Source organism: Nanorana parkeri, unplaced genomic scaffold (genome assembly GCF_000935625.1).
Source record: "Nanorana parkeri isolate BGI_ZX_2015 unplaced genomic scaffold, ASM93562v1 scaffold614, whole genome shotgun sequence".
Taxonomy (NCBI): Eukaryota; Metazoa; Chordata; class Amphibia; order Anura; family Dicroglossidae; genus Nanorana; species Nanorana parkeri.
The window spans coordinates 444,881-462,736 of record NW_017306882.1 but is presented as its reverse complement, the minus strand read 5'-3'; the positions used below and the strand labels follow the sequence as shown (position 1 = coordinate 462,736).

Sequence of the window (17,856 nt, the reverse complement as noted above, 5' to 3'; positions counted from 1 at the left end):
TTGGCATAGTACAAATAATGATTGATGCACTCTTTACATTTTCTTGCTAGTCCTACTGTTTTTTTTCTTGAAGTCAGCTTGTTAGTTACGACAATTTTTACATAAGAAATATAATTTTTTTTTAAACATTACAAGAGTCAGTTCATTTGTCATCCTTGTTATAATGGTGTTAGTATATGCAAAAGATTTGTCTTTTTTAGTAAAACAAATAAAAAAGCTAGTACATTAAAATTATGCATAAGTGAAGTAAATATTTGTAGCTGCGAGAAAAGGTTTGTTAATCTTTATATATCGTATTTCTGGATTGCTGCATGATGATTTTCAACAATTGGATCTGGTTTTATCCTAAATAATCATAATCATGAAAATCAATACACAAATTACAAACATGAGCAATATCTTTATTTTTACTGAGCAAATAATTTAACCCCTTGCCATCCGCCCATCGTAAAAATACAGGCGGACCCTTCCCGGCGGGCGCGACGTACATGTACGTGATTTTTTTCTTCTTGCACGCACAAGAAGAATCCCGCCGGGAAGTTAAACAGCCGTTACCAGCTGTTACATACAAGCGTTCGGCTGGCTCTACAGCCGGCCGATCGCTTGCATGACCCTGCACTGTGCGGCGCCCCCCCTGCTGCTGCGCCCCCCCTCCATTGCCGCTGCCGGTTATCAGGGGCACCGCTGTCCCCCCTGTGGTGCCCGGAACCGAGAACACCGGCACAGCGGCTGCTAGTAGAGAAAAGGAGGAGAGATCAGCATTTCCCCCACTGCTGAACTCTCCTCCTCTCTCCCTAAAGGCGCAAGCGATGTCTATTACATTACTTCCACCTTTAGCTGTCATTTCTCTGGCTGCTAGCCAGAGAAGAAGCTGGTGAAGCAGATCTCTGCTACATCAGCTTCTTTGGGGGTCCCAAAGTGACATTAGGGGTCTTGGGGCTTTTTAGTCCCCTGTGTGATAGCAATCAAGTTAAGTGTAAAAAAAAAAGTAACAAAAAAATTAAAGTCTCATATGAAAAAAAAACACCAAAAAAAGTCCCTCGCCTTCATGTGCACGCATCTATAAACCTTAATACGCGGTGGGTGCGCCTATGTGTGAAAACAACGATTACGCCACACATGTTACATATTGCTGCGAACATCGGAGTGTGACCAATAATTTTAGTTCCATCAATCACTGATAACACAAATTAATGATCAGTACAAGCTTTTAAAGCGTCGCATATGGACAATTTTAGGCATGGTATTTTTTTGCGATTTCGCAGGCGCATGCAATTTTAGAACTTGACATGTTTGAGGTCTATTTACCCGACGTGACCCCGTCTTTTATATTTTACCGAAGAATTGGGTAATAATAAATGTTTTATAACATAACGTAGGGAAAACTGTTTTTTTTTTCAAAATTCTCGGCTCTTTTTTCATTACATAGTAAAAAATAAAACCCCCAGTGGTGATCAAATACAACCAAAAGAAAGCTCTATCTGTCCCCAAACAATGGTATAAAATTTATTTCAGTACAGTGTTGCATGACGGAATAAATGTCAGTCAAAATACCGCAGCGCTGAATACTGAAAAATGGCCTGGCTAGGAAGGGGGTGTAAACACCCCGGTCAGCAAGTGGTTAAAGCTGAACTCCAGCCCTACCTTCAGTGTTACACAGTAATATAGGCTCCTCTCCTGCACTGAATCAGCCTTCTCTTAGGGGTCTATTCACGAAGCTGCCGAAGGATCTGGCCGTAGCTTCGGCCGATCCTTCGGCTAGCATCGGCCCCAGGCCGTTCAGTCTACTGAACCGAAGGGGTGCTGTACGTGCTGAAAGCCGAAGCTGGCCGAGCGGCCGGCCTGCTTCTGACAGCTGGGCGGAGCCAGCCGTGATCTTACGGCTGGCTCCGGCCACTTGCAGTGAGATCAGCGTCCCTGGTTAACTGCTAACCAGGGACACTGATCTCCAAACAGCAAACTCTCCCTGGCGCCCCGGGAGTCTCCCGCTCCCGGCCGCCAAGGAGAGAAACAGTGCTATGTCTTTTTTTCTTTATTCTGACATGCATTCGGCTATTCACTCACTGCTGTTCGGGATCTTTAAGAATAGCCCGAACAGCAGTGAGTAGCCTGCTGGAGGTTTGGCTCAGCCGATCCAGATGTTGGATCGGCTGAGTCGAACTCCTTCTACACTGCGGGTCGGCCGAACATGCTCAGACCTGAAGCCACACGAAGCAAGCCGATATACGGCTGAAATTAGCCGTACCAGCCTGAAGTGAATAGCCGAACAGTGTTCGGCTCACTTCACTTCAGATCGGTCATTCACTCGGCTGCCCTCGGCAGCTTCGTGAATAGACCCCTTAGTGTGCATTAGAAGCTGCAGCGTGTCAGATACAGCCCACCTCATTTCCTGACTGGAGAACATCAGCGCATCATCTAGCCCTCTTCTTTCCCAGTCTTCCTGTCCCTGACCTGTTCTTTTAATTCCCTGGATTTCAGTTCTTTATGGATGCTCAGCATCACATGTGGGGCTTTACCTCTCCATGCAAACCCAGCCTGCCTAAGAATGACCACTCCTCCAGATAAACATCCACTAATTGAGGAATCTTGATTTTTGCATAACTCACGCAAAAGGGCCAGCCCATGGCTCTTGAGAGAAGTACTATGGCAGGGTGCTGTGCTGTTTTCATTAAGCTATGTACAGCACCCTGCTGGCCCCTGGCATTGAATAGAGAAGCATAAATAAAATAATGTATGTAACAGAAACGGTAAGGTTTTATTTTAAAATGTAATATGCGTGTTCATGAGAAGGGAAAAGGAGGAACCAGGAAACTCAAGATATAAGCATAGAAAACGTCAGCTTTAACATATCTCTGTCTGTGAGGAATATGTGGAAACTTAATTCTTTTTTGCTTCCCTTGTTCTCTGCAGACAATGATATCCTTGATCAATATCTATCTTTCTTCACTGTAATAGGGGGTCTACCCACTCTAATATAATATGGAATACTTTGAAAGCCTTTCTAAGGGTCATTACATTAAGTGTTCCTTGCAATAATGGGACCTGGAGTTGATTTCAGCTGTAGAGAAGGTGGAGAGGGAATATATAGCTAATCCTAGCCCTACTTGTCAATGTACACTGAGTGGCCAGATTATTATGACCACCCCATCAGTACTTCGTTGGGCCACCTTTTGCCTTCAATACTGCAGCGATTCTTCTTGGCATTGACTCCACAAGATGTTGAAAGGTGATGCGAGGAATCTGACACCATGCCTGATGAATAGCACTGTCCAGTTCTGTGAGATTTGATGGTTGTGGAACCAGCTGCTCTTTCAACTTCGTCCCACAAATGCTCAATCGGATTGAGATCTGGTGATTGTGGGGCCCACCTAAGCAAGGTAGTCTCCCTCATGTTCTTGAAACCACTCCTGCACAATACAAGCACCGTGGCATGGCGCATTGTCTTGTTGGAAGAAGCCATCTCCATTGGGATACACCATCAACATGATTGAATGAACTTGATCAGCATAGATACTTTGGTATGTTGTGCTATTCAGACGTTGTTCCACACGAATTAAAGGGTCCAAATCATGCCAGGAAAACATGCCCCAAACCATAACACTGCCCCCACCAGCTTGAAGGGTTGTACTCATGTATGTGGGGTGCATGCTTCCATGCTGTTTCCGCCAAATTCTCACTCTGCCATCTGCATGATGCAACTGGAAACGTGATTCATTGGACCACATGACTTTTTTCCAATGCTCGACTGTCCAATTCTTGTGTTCCTGTGCGAATTGGAGACGTTTTATCTTGTTAACTGCAGAGAGCAAAGGTGTTCGAACAGGCCTTTGGCTTCCATATCCCATACGATGCAGTGTACGGCGAACAGTGCGTTCAGAGATCATTTGAGAGGATCCCTGATTAAGATCTGCAGTAATATGAGGCACTGTTGCCCTTCTGTTGTCTTGTACCAGTGTTGCCACTCTGTTCTGCCCTAACATTGACTAGTCGCTGATGGCCACAATTCGCACGTCAGACCCAGATTTTCGGCTGACAGTCCAGTCTATAAACACTTTAACAACAGCTGCTCTTGAACATTTAACGAATTCTGCTGTTTTGCTGATACTCGCTCTGCTGTTAAATCGCGTTGTTTACCCATATCTTCAGAAAAAAATCACTTCTACGGTCGTGGTAAACAACCTGCTTCCCTATTTATAATGGTCTGGCCCTCTAGCAACTTCAGAGCAAAATTATAGCTAATTATAGCTAATTTGCCTACAAACATCAGGTGGTCATAATAATCTGGGCACTCAGTGTATATGCCTGATTGCTTAGGATCTGCTAAACAACACCATATTTTAAGCCGTGGCCTCCCAAACTGCCTTAAATTACATAGGCCATTTATCTACTGGCAATGACTCTACTGTATCCCCTAGTGGGGGGTTTCTTGCAAAAATTAACATCTCTATGCTTTCAACCGCCATCATATTGCTACTGAAACACACTCATTCTTAAATACCCTGACCTCTGAACACAGAGACCTCTTGGACTCTGATCTTAGACTTACTGAGCTAACAGAGACCCTTAACCCTTTACCTATGAACAGGGGCATAACTAGAAATCACAGGGCCCCATAGCAAAATTTTGTATGGGGCCCCGTGATTGCTAGTTATGCCACTTGCAGAGCCCACCATAGACTCTCTATGGTGGGCTCTGCAAGGTCTCAGTTGCGCTGTACGCCTCTTACCTGTCACCTCCGTGGTCGCCGCCGCCGGGCCCCTGCCTCTTCTTCCGTTCCTGGGCTCCGCCTCCTTCTATCGACGGGCCACGCCTCCTCTTACATCACTGGCCCCACCTGCTCTTAGATCGCTGGCCAGTGATGTGAGAGGAGGCGGGGTTGCTGTTAGGCGGGCCCCGCCTCCTTTACTGAAAATGCCGGTGTAACCGGCCTCTTTTGCCGCCTCTGCTGGCTGTCACTGACACAGCTCCGCAGGGGCTGTGAGGGGGAACATTCTCCTTCACAGCAGATGCTGAGCTATGTCAGTGACAGCCAGCACCCGAGACGCCATAGCAACCCAGGCGGCCCACACGGCATCAGAGGGATGCCGGGCCCCCCTGTGCACGGGCCCCATAGCGGCCGCCTGGGTCGCTATGGCGATTGTTACGCCACTGCCTATAAACAAGGCTCCTGGTGTAGATGGCCTGCCAGCAGAGGTCTATAAAAATATTTGTAAGAAAGAAAAAGAAAAAACACTGCGCTATCTAAATATGTGTTAAAACAAAATAACTAAAAATACAACACACGGAACATATTTCATAGAATGCCTGTGTAAACGTCAATATATGAGTGGACAACCAGGGCCAAATCACCAGGCTTACATGAGGGAACATATAAACAAATTATAAGAAATGGTTCGGAAGACACGCAACTTGTCTTTACATTTTAATACGTATCATAGAAGGAATCCCACAGACCTCATATTTTATGGAATAGATACAGTAAAGAGATCCTGGAGAGGATCTAATTTATCAAAGAACATTTCACAGAATGAGACCAAATAGATCTTCATGATGTTATTATGCATACACTTACTCCCAGAGGCCTCAATGTTGAGCTGATATACATTGTTTTATTTGTACATTTTAAATATAATATATATATATTTTGATCCTTTATGAATATTTTTTTTAAGCATATGTGATATGTACATACTGTATATATACTATATATTCCCCGCCACTATGGTTTTCAGGGTCCTCCAGTCTTCTGGGCAATGCTTTCAGGATGGAGAGCTGGAAGCAGTCCGTTCCCCGATCTGCTCTGTGTAATCAGTGAGACAGGAGTGCTGTACTTGCAGAGCATCCTGTCTCAGCTGTTGGGCTGCACAAGAGATCGACCACAATGCTGTGCTTGATCTTCTGTATTGGAAGGCAGGCTATATAAAGAGAACCTGTCTCCTCAAAATCCCCTCTGCCGGTACAGGTATACTACCTCCTTACTGTCGTCCGCAGTGGCGGCCCTCCTGCCGGTGCGGCTAGTGCAGATGCACCGGGGCCTGAGCCTACAGGGGGGCCCAGTATCCATTCAAACACAGCCCCGGGGCAGAGATGGGGGGGGGCCCGTTGGTGTCCGGCCGCCGGTTTTTATCGGAACGATATGGGGCGCCCCCCCAATCTCTACGCCGGGAGTGTCCGTTGATCACATTGGTATCCAGCGGCTGGCAGGCCCCTCATTAAGCCTGCAGGCACTTCAGGGGGCAGCCCTGGGCCTCGGCCGCAAGGACCCAGCAAGCAGCCGCCTTCACGCACGGGAACACTGGGGTGGTTTCCACCAGGAAACGGCCTGAGGAGTTGAAGGCAAGATATTTAAAAAAATAATACTTTTTTGTAGCCCAATTGATGGCATTGCTGTATAAAGTATTGCTGGTATTTGTAATTCTATATAGCAGGTCCCATTCTGCATTGCATCAACTTTGCATTGACTACAAATCTCGGCTGTACTTTATACAGCAATGCCATTTTTCCAACTTTTTTGTGTGGTTGCTACAGGGGATATGGGGTGGGGGGGTTTGTGGGTTTTTTTTTTGGGGGGGGGGGTTGGGCCCCCGGTGGACCCCCCCAAAAATCTTTCACCAGTGCCCTTTGTTCCCTAGGTCCGCCACTGGTCGTCCGCTGTTGCCCTGTGCTAGGGATTTTGAATTTCAGGTGAGTGTGTTAAACAATGAGAAGCGCATCCTAGCACGGTTAAATACTGTTTTGGTTAAAATAATTTTTTTGTATCAGGACAAGTTGATTGTCATGAGGGACAAGTAGATTGGACTCCCGCTTTAGTCATTGGACAAGCAGTTTAAAAAAAAATTTACACATCCCTTCCACAATATCTGTGATTATTTTAATGTATATATTCGTGTTTGCATATAGTATACGAGTAAGCGCTGTTTAATTTGTATATTGTGTTCTGTAAAAAAAAAATCTACATCTACTCCATATCTCCTGCACGCACTGGAGCAAGCATTTGAGCTACATACCCTCCCTGCCTCTATGTATACATCTGTTTTTGTAGTCATCCTTAAACATGATAAGGATCCCTTCAACCCAGATTCTTATGGCCACATATGACTGCTAATTACAGAAATAAAAAATGTTGGCCAATTATTTAGCTCTCTGGTTTTTTAAAGTCATATCTAACTTGGTGACCTGCAATCAATCTTTTTTTCCACCAATTTTTGTTGGTGCCCTCTGGTCTTTGTTACGGAGCTAACCGTGAACAGTTTGCTAACAAATGTTATACAAGAATATCATGTCCCCCCTTAATCTCCTAACCTCCAACGAGAACATATTTAATTTTAACAGCCTTGTTTCATAGTTTAGGTCCTCAAACCCCTTAATGAGTTTTGTTGCCCTCCTCTGGACATTTTACAGCTCAAGGACCAGCTCAAGGACCAAAACTGGACCGCATACTCCAGATGCGGCCGAACCATTGATCTGTAAAATATCCTGTTAGTATATTAGGGCATATATAAAATTAATTATTTCAGATTCAGACAAACCTCCGAATCAACTGATTTTAGTTGATTTGCAGGTTCATCGGAATCCGAATGCACATGTCTACTTGTTACTGCTTAAAGAGTAAGAATAAAAATGAAAAAATCCTTTAAAATATCGTGCCTGGGGGGGTCCCCTTAAACTGCCTGTAAAGTGGGGGATCTGTACGATGTATACAACCTGCTGCAGCAAAACTGACATTTGTAAAGAAAATAAATTACTTTTTTTTTTAAAGCGTGCAGTTCCCCCTCCCAAACAATACCAGAAGGACCCCATTTAAAAAAAAAAATGCCTTTTGGGGTTGCCCCCAAAAGGCATACCAGACCCTTAAGGTCTGGTAGGGATTTTAGGAGGGACCCCATGTAAAAAAAAACAAATAAAAAAGTGTGTGGGGTTCACCCTTAAAGTCATACCAGGGCCTTAAGATCTGGTAGGAATTTTAAGGAGGAACCCCACCCCCAAAAATGGGGTCCCCCCTAAAATTCCATACCCGATCCTTGATCCGAGCACAGGCCTGGCAGGGCAGGAAAGAGGGGATGAGCAAGTGGCCCACCCCTCTCCCTCCGATACCAGGCCACATGCCCTCGGCACTGAGAGGGTGCTTTTACAGGGTCGTCCCTGGAAAAGCACCTTGTCCCCGTGCCGATGGGGACAAGGGCCTCTTCCCCACAAGTCCTGGGGCGTTGGTTGTGGGGGTGCAGGCAGGGAGCTTATTCACATCAGGGTGCTCCTTTAATAAAGGGGCGTCCAGATGAGGCCCCTCCCCCTTGTGAATGAGTAAGGGGTACTTGTACCCCTACCCATTCACGAAAGGGTTAAAAAATACATTAAATAAAAACACCAGACTTTAATAAAAAATCCTTTATTTGAAGAAAAAAAACACAACAAAGGATTTTTGACAAGTCCTTTATTAAAAAAACAAAAAAACAAAAATTGATCCATCCACGTAATCCAATGTCAATCACGACGTCCAGCTTGTCCACGACGATGGCAACGATTCAAGGAAATAAAAAATAAAACAATAAAAAATAAATAGAAATAATATTTTTTTAAACCCCCCCCAAACCCCCGCCGCAGAATGGCTTTTTGACAAATGCCGGCAACTGTAACAGTTGTAACAGGTGAGCCATGATTGGGCAGAGTCATCATGACTTTGCCCAATCATGGATCTCACAGTTCTCTGTGCCCTGATAGGGCAAAGTCTTGAAACTGACATGCAAACACACGAACTAGCAATGTTCGAGTCGAACTCACGTTCGGCTTGTACATCAAGCCCAACCCTAGTGATAATATTTGCAGATCTCCAGGAATATGTAAAACGTAACCTACTTCTATTGCTGTCTTAGTTTAAAGTAGTATTAATCTCTCAAACCTTTTTTCCATAATGAATCCAGATCAAACAAATAGACATAGCCAAGCAAAGCATTGCTTTACATTTTTGCCCAAACACTTACAATCATCACATTTCTGAAAAGCTGCTTCCAAGCCTCTTAGCTTCCCTAAACTTCCTGTTCAGTACAAGATCACAAAGAACAGTGCAGATTCCAGCAACAGTTCATCTACTAGCTTAAAGAAGGCAGGAGGGAGGAGAGGGGGCCGGGGGGAGGGAAGTAGCTTGATTTGCTGTGTCTGTGTGTTTGTGGAGACACACACTGCTCACTAGCACACACAAGGGTGACAGCATAGCACTCTGCTTGAGAAAGGAATCACTCTAAAACAGTAAGCCAGGACCAGTGCTCAGGGAATCAGCTGATTCAGCAGGGAACTAGAACTTTTAAACATCAAGGTGCAGCATCCATTGTGATTTCATTAGCATTTGAAATAGCTTAAAAACCTTTTGACTTTAACCCCTTCATGATGAGAGAAGTACACTGTACGTCCCCGCCACTAAGTGCCCAAATGACCGCTCACGTACACTGTACGTGAGAAACTATTTGGGGCTCTGTAATGCCAGTAACCTCTGAAACTATTCACAATACCCCTTTATTCATGCTACACTTAGAAAGCTTAACCTGTACCTGCAAGGGTAGTTCTCACAAATTAGAAAATATCTGAAGTTGGTGAGTTACTAACCCTACCCTAGCTTCCCCTGTTTTAGACCTGAACAGACTTTTAGAGGATGAAGCAGAGGAGCAGAGGAAATTCCTATGCTCCTCAGCTCTATCTAGTGGCAGTAACTGTAAATCTTTTTTCACTTAGCTATATGCTGAGTGAACGCATTATAAATCAGCCCCATAATATTCCCACCTTTACAAGCCAGTTAAAACACAGAGAAGCCCATTTATATGGATTGGTTGGTTGAGTAAGCAACACTAGAGTTTGGATAGTGACATTAAAATCTTGATTTGACTCTCTTGTTTAGGAGTTGCAGATAGAAAAGGGGCCCATCTCCTACAAAAAAAACAAAAAACATAGGGGTCTATTCACTAAGCTGCTGTAGGCAGCCGAGTGAAAGACCGACCTGAAGTGAAGTGAGCCGAGCGCTGTTCGGCTATTCACTTCAGGCTGGTACGGCTGATTTCAGCCGTACATTGGCTGAAATCAGCCGTACATCGTATATCGGCTTTGTACATCGTATATCGGCTGAAATCAGCCGTACATCGGGTGGCTTCGGGTTGGCCGAGCAGAACATAAAAATAGTTTAAAAAGTACAAAAAGATTAATAGAAAACGATTGTGTGGAGCTAGCAATGACAGCTAGCTCCGCCCAACAGTTTTCTATTGTCCAGCGGTTCTGCTGCCGTAAAAAAAAACGAAAAAAAACCCCTCTCCCGGGCGCTCTGGGAGCCCCTGCTCCCGGCCGCCCAGGAGAGAAACACTGCTTTTTCTTTTTATTTCTTTATTCTGACACGGAGCCGTGTCAGAATAGAAAAAAAAACAATAATAATTTTGCTCATAGGAATGCATTGCTAGATTCATATTCGCTATTTCAATTTGTAATAGCCAATAGTAAACTAGCATTGTACCCGCCCTCTGCTGATGGACCTGATGGAGAACTGCAGGAGCGCCCGGGAGAGTTTGCTGTCTGGAGATCAGTGCACCTGGTTAACTAGTAACCAGGGACGCTGATCTCTCTTCAAGTGGCCAGAGCCAGCCGTAAGATCACGGCTGGCTCCGCCCAACTGTCAGAAGCAGGCTGTCGGCCGGCCAATGGCCGGCCGCTCAGCCAGCTTCGGCTTTCAGCGCGGCTCAATCGAGCCGAGGCATATGCCTCGGCTCGACTCAGCCGCTCGGCTAAGTTTGGGAGCTGTATGGGCTATTGTGAATAGCCCTTACAGCACCCCTTCGGTTCTACAGAACCGAAGGGGTCCTGGGGCCGAAGCTAGCCGAAGGATCGGCCGAAGCTACAGCTAGATCCTTCGGCTGCTTCGTGAATAGACCCCATAGCCTTGATTTCCCTTAAAATTGCCCCAAGGGAATGGAATATTAAAAAGCAACCAGTATGTATGTATTTACATTTCTAGAGGTAACAGTTAATCAGTATTAAATGACAGAAAACCAGCCAGCCTGGCAAAGCTGCTCATAATTTACTTTAAGTACATTATGTAGTTTGCAGCTATAAATAATATATAAAATGTACTGGTACTATATCGCAGCTGTTCAGGGACTTGGATGCAGCTGGCAGGTAGCATCTGCGATATTGCCTACACTTGACAAAATGTATATTGCAGGTAAAAAAAATACAGACACTTACTTGTATGTTTATCATTTAAATTTGCTTGATTTTCTTAAAAATAAATAAAGGAAACAAAATACAATGCAATGCCTATGAAATGTATATAATTTTACTCTCATAGCACCTGATAGAACATACCAAACTACCACCATTTTGGTATGTAATGTTAACTTTGCTATAAGCCATGTTAATGATTTGGACACGAGCACCAGCTGTCAGAATACAAAAGTCACATTGGGAGATTCATCCATCCACACTGTTTAGCGTGGATTGAGGAATCTGTTAGATTTTTTTTTTTTGTTCAGCCCACTGAATGGCCATCTTTAGGTCTAACTAAACTAAAAAGATCAAGCTTTTATGGTTTTAATTATTATTATTACTACCATAGTAGACCTCTAGCAGAATATTTGACGCATATTAATATCCTATGCAGCTTTTATTGAGAGTTAGAGGGTTTTATATGTATTTATAGCCCTATGCATGCAATAAGACTCTCACTAACATTTTTATTGCACATTTTGGAAAAATGATTCACTGTGCTTGTTTCAGGCAAGAAAGACACTCTTTGTTTCAGACACTTTTGATACATGAGCATTATTAAAGCGGTGCCGCAATATCACTATAACCCTAGACTTCCTCAATCAGTTTTCCTTAGTCATTTAACCAAGAGCTCGGAGGCTTTCATTTTTTGGCACAAAGTAGCTCCGTCCTCAGAAGCTCATTGAAAACTTCTGCCACTTAAATGACCGAGAACAGATGGAACCTCAGCAGTGCAGCCTCTGCCGACCCTCACAGGGGTACAAGCAAAGAGTATTTCACTTTGTGGAAGTGGAAAATCCTTTCAAATTACAACACCTGACGGCTACAAGAATAAATAAACCAGAAAATAAATTTAAAAATCAAACTCTTACCACGGATATCAATGCACTTCCTATGAACTTTACAAAAGAACAAGCGAAAACTCCTTTTAAAAGTTAAAAGGATACAAATATAAAAACCCACACAGATGTACATTAATCGGCAACATTAATGTATTTTTTATGGTCATATTGATCTAAAAAGACTTTCTGCTATCTACAATGGCTTGATATAAAAGATAACCTAATCAATGAACTGTACTACACTTCAAATGATTTGTTTTTCTGTCAGTTTCAGAACTTTGGTCATTTCCTTCTACCAAGAGAAATATGTGAAGCACTGCCAGATTTCTGAGGGCAATTCGGACGTATTATTGATCCAAAAATATGCAATTTCCTGATAAACAGCTCTTGTGTTCAAATAACTGTAAAACTTAATTATTAAAACTACTAATACATTTGAAGCCACCTAAGGCAATCAGCAGTGTAGGATTTATATGTACGTGTTGTTACGACTTTGTTCAAGGAATGGATTAAAATGTTTTAAACAATCAACACATGAATATTTATAAGCATCATTCTGTGCGTGGTGATGCAATGTTTTAGTAGGTTGACTGTTGATGGATGCAGAGAAAGTGACATTTAAAGTAATACTGATCATATAGAAGAAAGCAAGGTTTCTGGACTTCTGTGAAGTTATCATGAGTAAATGTATCTGAGAGTAATGTATTCTTACAGATATAAGAAATAGTGATGATAAAATAAAAAAGTTAATTTGCTAATTGCTCGCACATCTGTCTGACTAGTACAGAATAATGAACTTCAGAAATCTATGTAAACATGATCGGTGGGGATACCTGCTTTAGTTTATTCCCTAAGCTCAGTAAATGTTCACTTTACTAACTGAACATTAATGAATACATCTAGTAAATCTGACAAAAAGATGTAAGAAGTAGTGATGATAAAATAAAATTAAAAAATGTTGATTCGCATGAATATTTGCTTGCAATCTGTCTGACTTGTACAGAATAATGAACTTTAGAAATCCAGGTAATCATGATGGGTGGGGATCCTTGCTTTAGTTTATTCCCTAAGCTAAGTAAATGAATATTAATAAATACATCTAACACAGTATCAAGTAAAGACATGCTGGAAGGGTAATTGGCTCCTGTCTAAATTGGTCCTGCATGTGTGTACAAAATTGACTTTAGATTATAAGCTCCTTGAGGCCAGGCACTGATATGAATGTACAGTATGTAAAGTGCTGCGTAAACTGTTGGTGCTATATAATAACCTGTAATAATAATAATAATAATACATAAATAAATAAATAAGTAGTGATGATAAAATAATAATAAAAAAACATATTTTAATTTTTTTGACCTGCCTTCATATTTGCTCATACATCTGTCTGACTTGTACAGAATAATGCATTTCAAAATTCAGGTAATCATGATCATTGGGGATCCCTGCTTTAGATTATTCCTTAAGCTAAGTAAATGTTTACTTTATTAAATACACTTTAATGAATAAACTCAATAAATTTTATGTTTCTTTGTAAATTTGAAAAACCTACATGAATGATGAATAAAAAAGAGCAATCTGCTTGATTTGTTTACCCATTAGCTTATCACTAGTAAAAAGTCTTACAAAATTATATTTCTTGTCTGTTTAGTATGCCAACAAAAAATGTTACTTTAAAGCCTAACTCTAGCTATAAATATTGTTAAAGTGACATTAAAGGCAAAAACTTTTTCGCCCTCGCCCCAATTTTAATTAAAGCACTTACCTTAAATGATGTCTCTTAATTCTTCTTCTTTCTTGTCCTTCTGTCCAGCCCTGCTGCGGGTCTCCGATCCAGCGCTGACTCCTCTATCCTTGCTGCCACTTCCTGTCCCACGGTGTCTGCATGCGGGTGCGCGCTGTGCATAGACTTACCTTGTGTCTCTCATCGTCTCCCGGCCGAAAATCCGAACTGCGCATGCGCCCGCCCCAAGATACTTTGCGGCCGCCCGTGCATTTTCAGGTTTTCGGACGGGAGCGCGCAGCAAAGACACAGGTAAGTTTAAACCGCTTTTAAAGCGTTTAAAAAAAAACAAACTTTTTGCATATATCTACTGCTTGCTAGCAGTAGATATATGCAAAAACACCGGAGGGTTTAGAAACCCTTTAAGTGCTGTTATATCATAGCACTGACTATATATAATGTTATTCAGAATTTTATAGTTCAGCTTTAAAGTGTGTATAAACCCAGCAATTGAAAGCATTTTGTTAAATCTGTTTAATAAGCGCAAAAAACTCTTTATCAGTTCTTAATATTATTCCCAGTGTTATCTGTGGATTAAGGAACACCTCCTCACAATATTATGGAGAAGAGAATAGCAGGAGCTGTTCCATAGTCCTAACACACTTCTGCCCTAGGGCAACAATGCTGTTCCTCCATAGACACAGTACAGTAAGTGAGCATTGTCACCCTAGGAAACAAATATATTAATGGCAGGATCACCAAGTGAAAATAAAAAAAAAAGCCTGAAAAAAAGAAAACTCATCCAGTCACCACTTTAAAGTACAGTCAACTTTCAGCATATTCAATTTTTGCTCTTGGATTTAGTTAGACTTTTTTTGTACAGTACAATAAAGATAAAAAAAATGTTCTAAATATAACAAAGCCTTTTTATTTAGTGACATTAGGCCTACCGTATATACTCAGTGTTATCTATTACAGTACATCCTTACATCTAGAAAACATTCGATTTTGAATATTTTTCATGACCTTACAATTCATGGCTTTCCCCTTCAAACTATCTGTGGTATGAATAGAGTCTTTACCCTCAAGCAGATTGTCAGCATCAGGGGAATACATACATTTGTAAACTCAGTGGGATGCCATTTATTTGGCCGTAGTACATCATCTAAATGCATTTTTAACAATTAACAGGGTCAGTGCGTCTGCGAGGGAACCAGAAAAGCGAGTCAGAGGGAAATGTAGTGGAAGTCCATGTGAATGGTGCCTGGGGAACCATATGCAGCAGCCAGTGGGACGATAATGATGCGTCCGTCATATGTCATCAGCTGGAACTTGGGTAAGTGTTTCTATAAAGTTTGTATGCAACAGTGGCTATCCTAAAAAGGATCTGTGCTATGGAAATATGTAGGCTGCCATTGCTGACCTCTCCTATTGAAAATACTAGTTGCCTAGCTGTCCTGGAGATCCAAAGGATGCAATACTTTGAGTCAGAACAAGCTGGCAAACCCAGAGTTCTGACTACTCATACTTAAAGTGACACTAAACTCAGGAATTAAGTTTTAAAAATGCATTCAAGTACCTTCATTATTAGCAAAAATGTATCTTGTTTGTGTATCATTAGGGGTTAGATTCTCAAATCATCTCTGAATCTCTGAATTCATGGTGACACTGTCCTTCCTTCTGTAGGGTGGCTACTTTTTGTTCTTTTGCTCCCCATGGTCCCTGGTGTGTGTGTGTAGCCACCGCTCCAAAATCGCTCCCGTGATGGACTACAATCTCAATACAAATGAGTAAACTAAACCTGAGATTGTAGTCCATCGTGGGAGCGAGCTTGGAGTGGTGGCTACTTTAAAACATTTTTGCTAATAGTTAAGGTACTTGAATGCAATTTAAAGATTTAACTCCTGAGTTTAGTGTCACTTTAACATGCTGCATACTTACGCTATCAAATATTAGGGTTGGAAATAGAGTTTTGCCTTTGTATAAACTGACTGACAAAGACATGGGATCAGATCCGGGCTAATATATAGTAAATGCTTAGATACAGAGGCCTAAGTGTCTCTAATACAAAAACGCATTCAAAAATGAAATGTTACTATCTATTATTATTATTACATAGTATTTATATAGCGCCAACAGTTTGCGCAGCGCTTTACAATATAAGGAAGACATTACAGTTACAATACAATTCAAGACAAGATGGTAAGGAGGGCCCTGCCCCTGAGGGCTTACAATCTGAAAGAGGAGGGGGAAATGATACATGAGGTGGTAGCTGTGGTAGCTGTGGGAATTAATTATTTGAGAATGTGAAGGTTCAGTGGTTAGGTCGAGGTGGGATAGGCTTCCCTGAAGAGATGAGTCTTTAGGGAACGCCTAAAGGCAGTCAAGGTGGGAGATAGACGGGCAGGTTGGGGTAAAGAGTTCCAGAGGATGGGAGAGACTCTAGAGAAGTCCTGGAGGCGAGTGTGGGAGGAGTGGACAAGGGAGCTGGCAAGCAGGAGGTCAATGGATGAGCGGAGGGGACAGTTAGGGTGATACTTAGAGACAAGGTCTGAGATATATCCAGGGGCGGAGTTGTGGATGGCTTTATAGGTGACTGTTAATATTTTGAATTTCATCCTCTGGGCGAGTGGAAGCCAGTGTAGGGATTGGCAGAGGGGGGATGCAGACACTGAGCGGTTGGTAAGGTGAATGAGTCTGGCAGCTGCATTCATGATAGACTGGAGATTCAGGGGTCCCCAGCCAGTTCAACAGGCTAGTGAATGAAGAATAAGGTGGCCGTACCCCTGGTGGAGCCCCCAAGGTTTCTTCAAATAACTCTTTTTACTAACAGTATAGGCAAACTAGGCAAATACCTAAGGTGACATACTAAGGATTTTAATGAAAGGTTTCTGCACATGAAAGGGTTCTGTCAACACCTTTATCCCAGTCCCCTGGTTAAAATGTCATCCACGCCCCATACATATCATGCCCCCCTTCTAGCTGTACCCCACCAGATCACATCCACTTTCCGGGCAGTCCAGCCTCTTATTATTATATGGGAACTAACCACTCTCAGCCAGAATCCCTTCAGTAAAAAACTTTTGTGGCCTACTGCACATGCTCAGTAACACAAATAAGGGTGATACTGTGATCTTTGGAGGCAGTGTGGGATACAGCATTATCAGGATAGAGCACCTAGATGCGGGACTATCCTGGCAAATTGGGGAGGGTTGGCAGCTATGGAAATTTCAATAGGAAATAGACAGCAAACCATTAAATCTGATCGGCCACTGCATACTCTATCCAAAACAATACAGTCTTAGCTTTATTTTATGCTTTAATTTATACTTGTACTGCAAGACATGACCTTAAAACACATAGGCCTTGTTTATTACATTTTATTTTAACAAATGTACAAAGATCTATGTGCCTTACAGTTGTACATTGCACAGTTACCAAATGGTTGTTTATTAGCCAGTTAGTAGCAATAAAATCTATTGGAAGTTCCATGTGCTCAGAATGGAGCCTGTGTGAACTAGGACATATGTTTACATATATGGACACACTTTTTCACTTCATTTCACTTACAGAAATCTCACGCTTGTTCGATTAAAGAAGATTATTAAAACAGGATTGGACTAACAGAACAACAATATTTTCTTAAGCAAACCATGCTATCTAAATAGTAATTTATTTGGATTGTAAACTGCAAAATGCATAACTTTTTTTCCTTTAAGGTAAATTTTTTTAAAATAAATGTTCCCACAATAATAGTAATGCACAAAATACAGTTAGTAGTAGCTAGTATAGCTAACTCTGCAAGAAGTCACTAGAGCTTCACCTCATTCACTAAGCTAAGGGAAAATTCCATCGCAAAATGAACAGCCTATCGTAGCTTCGGCCAATCCTTCGGCTAGCTTCGGCCCCAGGACCCCTTCGGTTCAGTAGAACCGAAGAGGTGCTGTACGGGCTATTCACAATAGCCTGTACAGCTCCCGATCATGGCCGAGCGGCTCAGCCGAGCTGAACCCATATGCATCGGCTCGGCTGAGCCGTGCTGAAAGCCGAAGC

The 17,856-nt window shown here is 42.3% G+C and overlaps 1 protein-coding gene across 1 annotated transcript in view; it reads left to right on the top strand.

Annotated features, from left to right (window-relative positions):
* PRSS12 (protease, serine 12) overlaps positions 1 to 17,856 on the top strand; it is a 123,115-nt gene that overhangs the window by 16,231 nt on the left and 89,028 nt on the right. Inside the window, exon 2 of the mRNA XM_018562932.1 lies at positions 14,995 to 15,139. Coding sequence (XP_018418434.1) covers positions 14,995 to 15,139 — 145 coding nt within the window. The remainder of the gene's footprint in view (positions 1 to 14,994; positions 15,140 to 17,856) is intronic.